This window comes from Euprymna scolopes, chromosome 35, assembly GCF_053919585.1.
Source record: "Euprymna scolopes isolate OS-2025 chromosome 35, ASM5391958v1, whole genome shotgun sequence".
Lineage (NCBI taxonomy): Eukaryota > Metazoa > Mollusca > Cephalopoda > Sepiida > Sepiolidae > Euprymna > Euprymna scolopes.
Window position 1 is genome coordinate 28,622,322 of NC_136516.1, and position 10,129 is coordinate 28,632,450.

At 36.0% G+C, this 10,129-nt stretch overlaps 1 protein-coding gene across 3 annotated transcripts in view; it reads left to right on the forward strand.

Moving 5' to 3' along the window:
* Positions 1-10,129, forward strand: part of LOC145259769 (chitin synthase chs-2-like) — a 298,156-nt gene that overhangs the window by 69,929 nt on the left and 218,098 nt on the right. For all 3 annotated transcript variants that reach the window (XR_013864204.1, XM_080117512.1, XM_080117511.1), the window contains exon 2: positions 7,506-7,571. Coding sequence is in view for 2 of the 3 variants with exons in the window: in XM_080117512.1 (XP_079973638.1) it covers positions 7,506-7,571 (66 nt within the window). In the remaining variant the exon portion in view is untranslated. The remainder of the gene's footprint in view (positions 1-7,505; positions 7,572-10,129) is intronic.

Below are 10,129 nucleotides of genomic sequence, written 5' to 3' on the forward strand. Positions count from 1 at the left end.
GCAATGGCCAACGACTCTTTATCTGGGAGTACATCTTTCAAACTGCTTGGCCTAACGTTCACAGGAAACATGAGTTGGAACAATTACATTGAAAGCATTGGCAGGGCCGCTGCAAAGAAGGTAGGCTCTCTCTACCGTGCTAGAAAACTACTAACACCCAAAAGTATCCTGTACCTCTATAAGGTCACCATTCGCCCATGTATGGAGTATTGCTGTCACATTTGGGCTGGTGCATCTGCTGCTAGTCTCTCGCTCCTAGACAAGGTTCAAAAGAGAGTCGCCAATCTGATAGGCCCTGAACTGGCATCTAAGCTTCAGCCTCTGTCCCATCAACGAAATATTGCATCCCTCTGCCTGTTCTACAAGTATTTTAATGGTGAATGCTCTGGCGAACTGCAAGCACTTGTGCCCCCACGACGTAGACACCCTTGACAAACCCGACAGGCAGCTAAATCCCACCCCCATACAGTAGAGATCCCTAGATGTAAAAGATCTTTCTACTCCAGTAGTTTCTTCCTCAGAACCGCTAAAGTCTGGAATTTCATTCCAGGTCCCTGCTTCCCCAACTGTACTGATATGTAGAAGTTCAAGTGTAATGTGAACAGACATCTTGCTGCCCAAATCCCAACATAGTACCCCAGTAGTTGTTGCCCCTGATAGTAGCCTCTTTACCAAAGTGGCAATGTGCCTTGTTTGGGGTGAAAATGTAATTAAAAAAAAAAAGTAGAGATCGCTAGATGCTGGAAAGCCTTCTACTCTAATAATTTCTTCCCTCGGACTGCTAGACTTTGGAATTCCTTCCTGGGATTCTGCTTCCCTGACTGTATTGACATGCAGAAGTTCAAGTGTAATTTGAACAGATACCTTGCTGCTCAACTTCTTACACAGTGTCTCTACAAATTATGTCCCAAATAGAACACTGGCGAAGCATATTTTTCTCTCATTCCCGTCATTTTTTAAAGGAGGTTGGTTGGTTGGTTGGTTGTTTTGTTTTACGGCATATCAACCCTTTTCAGGTTATTTAATGCCGAATCTGGTGATTTTGAAGAACGATTTTTTAATATAGTATATTTGTTTTTTAAGTCGTATTCTATTTAACCCATAGTTGGGACAAGTAAATAAATTAAAAATAAAATGAAAAATATTTCTGAACGAGAAAAAAATCTGCTTCTCTCTTAAAAAAAAAAAAATTGTTTGAAGTTAAATGTGTTTATGATGTGACAGGTATAGATGCATACAAATTTCCCTGCAGTAGAGCAAGACTGGCTCAAGTTACTGACAACCCAGACTCTACCCAAATTGTAGTCGCCATAAAGGCTCGGCAGAGGGTGGCTGTAGTCAGGGTTGTATGTCAATTATTCGTGATCAAAAAAAAGAAAAAAAAAAGAAATATGAAAATGCACCAGACAAGGTGTGAAACCATTTGATATAAGAAGCTAACAAGAATGAAAGCTGATTGTTGGAAAGACTGAAGATACCTACTGACCTTAGTCTTGAAAAAAAAAAGTTATAGCTAGGAGGAAAACAGTCGGCAGGTAGAGAGTTCCACAAGCTTGTAGTTTTTGGAAAAAAAGCTACTGAAATAGTAAGCTATATTACAATTAGGTATCAAAGCAACGAATTAATGGAGACCAATAGACCAACGAGTCAAACGAGCTGAAACAAAAGAAGCAGGAAATAGATCACACAATTCCGAAGAACACATGCTATAATGATATTTATAAAAAAGACTGAGACTAGCAACATCACATCTGCAAAAGAGAGGTTGCAGAGAAGAAGAAATCAAATTACAAATACGTTTCTGAACCTAATCAAGAATTCTCAAATCAGACGTGAGTAAGTGTTCAAAGCGATAGAGAGAAACGATTTTATGAGAAGCAGAAAGAGCAATGGATCTAATATATGAACTCCAAGAAAGATTTGATAAGAAAGAAGGACCCAAAAGTTTCAGAGTTGATTTCTCCTCAAAAATGAAGCCATCCTTGAGAATCTCAGGAAGAAAAGGGACACACCTACGATTGAAAGGCACGAGCTGAGTATTAACAGGATTAAATGAAACAAGCCATTTTCAACAGTTTTCAATCTAATATATCCCACTTTGTCAACTAAGCTCCAACCTCTGTCCCATTGCCGCAATATTGCATCCCTGTGTCTGTTTTATAAATGTTTTTAATGAAATGTGCTCTGATGAACTCGTTGTACTTGTACCCCTTGATGTACATATCTCCGACAAACACACGCTTAGCAACAAAATCTCACCACTTCACTGTTGAGGTCCTTAAATACCAGAAAGCTTTCTACTCTAATAGCTTCTTTATTTAACAGCTAGACTTTGAAATTCCCTTCCTGCTGCCTGCTTCCCTGACTGTACTGATATGCAGAAATTTAAATGTAATGTAAACCGGCATTTTGTTTATCTTTCCTAGGCATGGTCCTAAATCGTAGCTCTTTATGCCTAAGTGGCGATATGCCTTGTAAGGGATGGACGTGAGTAAAAAATAAAAATTCTTAGAATCGCTGTGTATTTTAACTGATCCAAGGGAGATGGGTTCAAAGCAACATGAGAACTGAAAGGATCAGGATGGATATTAATTTTCTGAATAATATTCCCTGGAAGATAATTGACGTAGAAAAGAAACAGTTGGTCCGAGAATAAAGTCTTAAGGAACATCAACATTAATAGGAGAAGAGAATGAAGAGACATTCTCTAGAGTTAAAAGCTTCAATCTAATCTTTGATTTAATAAAACTGTCAGAGTGGGGGATGCCCTTTTCTCTTCCCTACAACCTCTCTCCCACAGAAGAGACATTGCGAGCTTGTCTTTGTTTTATCATTATTTCCATGGCAAGTGCTCGTCTGAGCTCCAATCTCTGGTCCTCCCTCGCCAATCTTTCATGAAAAACACCCGGTTAGCTGAAATCACTGTCAATAATTTTCTCCACTCTTTATCTGTGCCTGTGTGTGGGGGCGGTTCATTAGGAATTTGTTAACGTTGGACTTGAAGACATCCAAGTTGTAGTCAGGTAGGAAGCAGGCAGACGGAACAGAGTTCCACAGGAGTGCAGTTCTAAGAAAGAAGCTTTGTTCATGGAATCCGCGTTTTGATTTAGGCACAGATAAAGAGTAGGGGAAATTTTTCACAGTGGATTCAGCTAGACGGGTGTTTTTCGTGAAAGATTGGAGAGGGGGGGGGGGACCAGAGATTGGAGTTCAGACGAGCACCTGCCATGGAAATAATGATAAAACAAGGATAGGCTTGCAACGTCTCTTCTGTGGGAGAGAAGTTGCAGGGTAGAGAAAAGGGCATCCCCCACTAAGCCATGAAGTCTATTTTGTACTCCCTCAAGGCAGGATAGGCTGTTTTTAGCAGCTCCTGCCCAGATGTGGCAACAGTATTCCATCCTTGGACGCACTTGGCTTTTATATAGATAGAGAATTGCATCAGTAGTGAGATATCTTCTGGAGCGGTAGAAGGATCCCGCCATCTTTCCAGCGACCTTGGCAACAGACTTGATGTCTGTGTTCCATTTCAGATCAGGAGTAAAGGACAAACCCAGAAACTTGTCAAAACACGGGGCTTCTCCTAGACGAGAGCCATCCATTTCAATTGATGCCAGATGGGGATCAGAGCGTTGATGATGTAAAGATAGGAGTTTGGTTTTAGATGTATTAAAGGTAACCAGCCATGTCTTCCCCCACTGAACCACGCGCTCGAGATCAGAGGAGAGAGAATCAGAGAGAACTTTGTCATTTACAGCCTTTGATGTGTTGCCGTAGATGGTCTGTCATATTTAAGTTTGAAATAGCATTTTATTTGGTCTGTCATGCTTAAATTTGAAATAACAATTTTATTTAATCTTTAAAATTTAAGTTTAAAATACAGGAAGACCCTCTCTAAAAATCCGGCTAATGGAAATGCTAATGAATTCACAATCGTTTCTGCAATCCAACCATCCTTGGTAAAGATAAACTTCAAGCTTTGCCTGACTTATCCACCAAGTTTCAATCCTAAATGTTCAACAGTCTTTGTTTTATCACCATTCAATAATGAACACACCCAGAGACGATATGCAAAACTATCAATAATTCTGGCACACCCATCTCTTAGCACTGTCCTGATTTTAGCTGTGATGGCCATCTTCGATTTAAGAATTGGCAATGTCTTTGATAGACATTATCTTTGAGATAATCTTACAGATAAAAAGAAAAAACCGGGAGGGAGACGGTTAAATTCTGATAAGTGTGAATGTAACATGGACGTGCGTATGGCCGCTATATGCAAATACTGAGCCGTGTGTGAAATGACGTCACAGTAAGGAAAATGAAAAAAGACTATAAAAAGGAGAGGGAGAGAGAGAGAGAGAGAGAGAGAGAGAGAGAGAGAGAGCCTATTAGAGAAGACGATCACGTTAGAGAAATGGATGACGTTCGAGAGTCATAGAGAAGGAACACGATCAGGGTTTATTCGGGAAAATACCTGGAAATAAATATCATTACATGAAAAAGTGAGGGCGAGTTATTCTTTGTCTTGGTCTCCTTTTCAACAGAGACTGCATACAACGTGTGGGTCCCATGCACAAACGTATATTATGTTACATAAAACCTATTCAGAATCATTGAATGAGACGATCATCAGTGTTGACTGCATATCATTTAATAATAATAATAATAATAATGATAATAATAATAGTAATAATAATGATAATAATAATAATAAAGACTGTTGGACATTTATGCTTGAAACTTGGAGGACAAGGCAGGTATAGATTGTAGGTTGTCTGTACCAAATATGGTTAAGCTGCAGAAAAAGATGGTGATTATTGTTAATGATTTCATGGATGGGTGGCATTTTTGTGAAGGGTGGGGATTTTAAGATAAGTTGAACTTGGGAATCTGTACAGAAATTCGTATGGAACCTTTTATTTAATCCTTAGTATCGCCGGTAGTGAGGATTGAACCGTTAACCTCCTGAAGAACTTAAAACTTTATCCATTGGACATTTTACTAGACACATCTTGAGGAAGGCCATTATTTTCGTTTTGTATTCAGAACTATGAAGATTTTGTGTACACAAGTAAACATTCGCAAATAAAAATCTTTGTGAAAACCTGAATTTCTCACCCCACCTGTAATTCACGTGATGTCTCATTTATGTGGACTTTCCCACTGGAACTGTTGGAATCTCACCAAGAAACCATTCTTTGTTTCCCAGACTAAAGATAAAATAAACACGAGATGAAAAAAAAAAAAAAAAAAAAAAGAATCTGAAATTCTATAAATAAATGAAAGATGGAATTCATAGTTTCTTGTGAAATCTTTTCATCTGTATTGAAACATGTAGGCGTTTGTAAAAGGTTACTTGGCCGGAACAGATTGTCAATGTTAAGTTTTGAAGGTCAGTTAGGCAGGATTAACAAGGTTTAATCCCAGCATACCATACTAGATGTCTCCTCTCAGTGTTGTCTGGGAGTCTTTTTTTCATTAATAATGTACCTCACTGAAATACGGTTTCTTTGACCGAAAAGAAAAAAAAAACTTTAGGACATGAAAAATTGTATAAAAAAACATATTATTTTAATTAAGAATAATTGTAAAAGAGAAAAAAAATATTATTTGAGCTATTAATCGTTGCAAATTATTAAAAAAAATATGTGAACCAATTTTATTTTTTCGTGGTGCCATTGGTGACAGGAAGAGGACTTAGGACTGCAGGGGTGTTAGCTCCTCCGACACACTTTATGATATTAGTAAGCCAAATAAAAACTGTTGATTGGATTAAATATGAAATTCGATGAAATATATTGGAAATTAATTTTTCTTTTTAATAACTCAAACCAATATTTGCCAAACCTAACTGACTGAACATTTGTAAGTACTTTCTGGTCTCCTGATTTATCAGAGAGAAACCTATGTTTTCAGTGGCATCCATGCGTCTGTCTGTGCGTCCGTTAGTATGGACGATTGCCAGATAACCGTCCATTAGTTTTTCCTGAAATTTTGCCAGAAATTGTATTTCATTAAATAGATGTGCACAGTAAAAAATTTTTTTTTTTTGTGAAAATTCCCCAGGGGCTCAAAAGAGATTAAAAAATGCCCCAAAATGGCCAAAAAAGACACTTTTGCTCCATAACTTGATTCATCCATTAGATTTTTCTGAAATTTGGCGAAAATGTGAAATCAACGTTGGCCCTTTCACATTTCTCACATTCATCATTTCTTCACTATTTTTTGTGGTGTCATCTCACATGCAGCACCAGAGAATGACCACGCATGCACGACTTATTATTACAGAAATCAATGATCATGGCTGTCCAGTATCCCCTGCATTAGGTCTTTCTAATGAGACGATTCCAATATTTTTCCCGATTCTAATACAATTACCGATTCTGATTCTTTATTGATCTCTTAATATTCAAGTATAGAGTTTTTATTTTTTCCCGATTATTGTAAAAACACACGTTAAATGTCCAGATATTTTCTCAAGCATAAAAATACACTTGTCAGGGATGATTTATAAATTTTTTTCCTAGTATTTTTAAATCAATAAATGTTTAACATTACTATCAACAGTGGAAGATTTTGCTTTAAACAAATTCAAATAAAAAAAACACAATTAAAAGAATCTTTTTTGGCATAAAAAAATGTGCACATTTTTTTTTTATTCCAATATCGATTCGAATACCCCTTAAGTTCCGATTTTACCAATTCACGATTCCACTTCCGATTAATCGTCTCAACACTAATTTGGTCTTTAGTCGTGTTTCCAGTGACCCTGTCGAGATTGTCAGTGAACTTTGTTTCTTGTCTTCCCCCGTTCTTTTTTCCAGTTATTTTTCCTAACATCAGACTTTTTACCAAGCCGTTCGTTCACATTAAATGGCTGAAGAACTTTAACTATCTGGTGTGGACGGTATCGAATAGTGATCTGCTATACTCTGCCTTACACATGACTTCTTTATTTGTTTTCCTTTCTGTCCATAAGATTCATAGAATTCTCCTTAAAAACCATATTTTTGCTGCTTCCAGACGACTTTTAGCCGCTTTCGTTACTATCACATTTGCAACCATATAGGAGAATTAACCATATGTACGTATGTTGATTTTTGTGTTCAGTTTTGTTTGTTTTGTAAAATGCACTCCACGCTATATTTTACTATCGCGATTCTCTTCTTGGTTTGCGACATTTGAATCGGGACATGGAATGTACAAATCCTCCTCCAAGAAGGGAAATTAGACAATGTGAAGCAAGAAATGAAAAGAATGGAATTGAAGAATATGTGTGCGTATGTATGACGACAACTTTTAATGAACTTGGCCCAATTATAATTCAATGGTAATTATGCTCTTAAAATAAAGTTAGTACCATTGTTTATATTTTAAAAAGATCCATTATCTGTCTGACCAGGGCTGTGAACAAGAAACAAATTACTGTCCAAAATTCGCAATTGTAAAGGAGAATTGACTATATTTATTAATCATTATTTTACATTATTTTCTTATTTCAGACAAAATGTGGTGAAATTATTATTGCTGTCAACCCTTTTCATGATTTGGGATTATACAGTGATTATGTAAGTTGCATTTATTATTTCTATGTTTATTATTGCACGTGTTAAAATATTTATTAATATATAAAAAGCAAATGTCTGTTTGTATATCCAGCTAAAACTTAAACATATACATCAAACACCCACAAACTTGGTATTTTTTAAATTGGCATAACTTTGAATGCATAATATCTAAAATTAAAAAAACAAAATTCACTATTTGGGGCTCAAATGAGCACTTATATCATTTAATGTCATCAAGATGTACACACATTTTTTTTGATGTTATCATGTTTCCTGTTGTCCAGCCACTAACCAAAGTGAAATAACTCTTCCTCCAGTGAAAAGAAAATAAATACAGAAGAAAATTTTTTTTCTTCATTCCAATTAATGATAACGTCCTCAACAATCAGTTTAACAGTGTTGGGGTGAGGTATGTTCCTGTTCTGTCTTAAGAAGTGCTCCCCCCTCCAGGCTTTACCTTCTCTCTTTGAGAAACGGTTTGTTTATTGTCAATCAGCTGAGGCGCCCTCATCGGGAAATGGTGATGAAATTATTCATGGCTACTTTTGTGGATTAAAAAATTCTACCCAATTTACACCATTAGCGATTACTACATTACTAGCTTACATTTATTAGCCCTTATCCTCGAGTGGTTTTCGGGCCTTGATAAGTGGTTACTCTGAAGAAAAAAAATAAAAGGGCACCCTCTTGAGTATGCTAACCTTTTCCTATTTCTACCTTCTGGTTTGTGCTATATCTTTATGCGATGGAAAAATACCAAAGAGAGTAAGCGATTACTAATGAAGGGAGCGTATCCAAGATGAAAGAGAAACTGTAATAAATATTAAAACAATCGTATAAATCAGTCTTTAGGCTACATACATCTGCCTAACAATGTCAGGTTGGGCCAAAGTCTTATCTGGGGCTTTAATTTTCCATATTGTATGCAGTATTTCCAAAGTTATGCCATGGAAACGTTGATAATTCAAGAAATATTTGTTTGATCAGGCTTCATAGAGGTTATTGTTATCAAAAGACTTCAGATTCAAATTTAGAAAAATTGAGTTTCAACGATGAATTGAACTGAAATTACGTTCAAAATTATGACTTACACCTTTTTATGACCTTCAACTTTGACTTAGATATCCCTCAATTGAATCAGTTTGAATTTAACTGCTAATTTTGACCACGTTTGGTGACGATTGATGCCTGTCAAGTCTCTATACTCCGTTAGAATATCGTCCCATACTTTTTGAGTGTTGCCTTTCTTTTAAAAAGTTAACCATAAGTAATATTCATGGATTATCACTTCAAAGTTTTCTAAATTGTTTGTTTATGTCAGGGGTCATCAAACTAGGACCCGCAGGCCGGATCAAACCTGCAACGTCACCTCCTCAGGCTCACCGACTCTGCTTGCATTTGTATGATAAAACATATGGAATATAAAATGGTGTGATATAATTTCAATTTAAATATTACATTTAGAATATTTTTATAAGGTCCAAATGTAATCATAAATGCGAATACATCCGGTTCTCTATCTTCTATCTAATGTTGTCGTCTCTATCTATATAAAGTTAGGCATGTGTGTGATTCACTCCTAAACCTAGACACCGATCATACACATATATTTCTATATTTATACACGTGAGTGCGCGTAGGTTCATGTGTGTATATGCATGGATCATTTGGCGTCTTTCTTAGCATCCCCTGACAAGTATTTTTTAATTCTTTGTTGCTTATACTTCAAAAGACACAACCCTTTTGTTAAATGTGGGGGATGACACCTGGGTACAAATGACTTCATACAAGTATTCACGGATGTGTATACATCTATGAATATGCAGTGTATACTATTATACACTCGATATGAAGTTGAACGGATTGGGCTGCGAAACTTTGCCTCATCCGCCATACTCTCCAGACCTCTCAACTACCAACTACACCTTTTTCAAGCATCTCGACAACTTTCTGCATGAGAAATGCTTCAAAAACCCAAGCGATATTAAAAACGCCTTCAGCGGCTTCATCGCTACCAGAACGCAAGATTTTTACGTTACTGGCATAAATACACTTGTTTTGCATTGGCAAAAGTGTGTTGATTCTGATGGTGCTTATTTCAACTAATAAACATTTGTTTGAGCCGAAATATGTTAATCTGAATTTAAAAGTTAAAAACCGCAAGAACTTTCTTGGCATATCTTCTGATATATATATATATATATATATATATATATATATATATATATATATATATATATAAATATATATGGCGATTAAGCTACACTGAATATTCTGCATTTCATCCAACTATAGGATTCGTCAGGCTTATGCGCATAAGCCTGACGAATCCTATAGTTGGATGAAACGCAGAATATTCAGTGTAGCTTAATCGCCATATATATTTTATAAATTACTAACTAGCTCTACCTACGTATTGAGCACTTTTGAAGTAAATACTTTAAGTTTGCGCATAAATCTATACTTTCGTATATTAAATTTATGTGAATGAATGAAGTAGTTATATATATATATATATATATATATATATATATATATATATATATATATATATATAT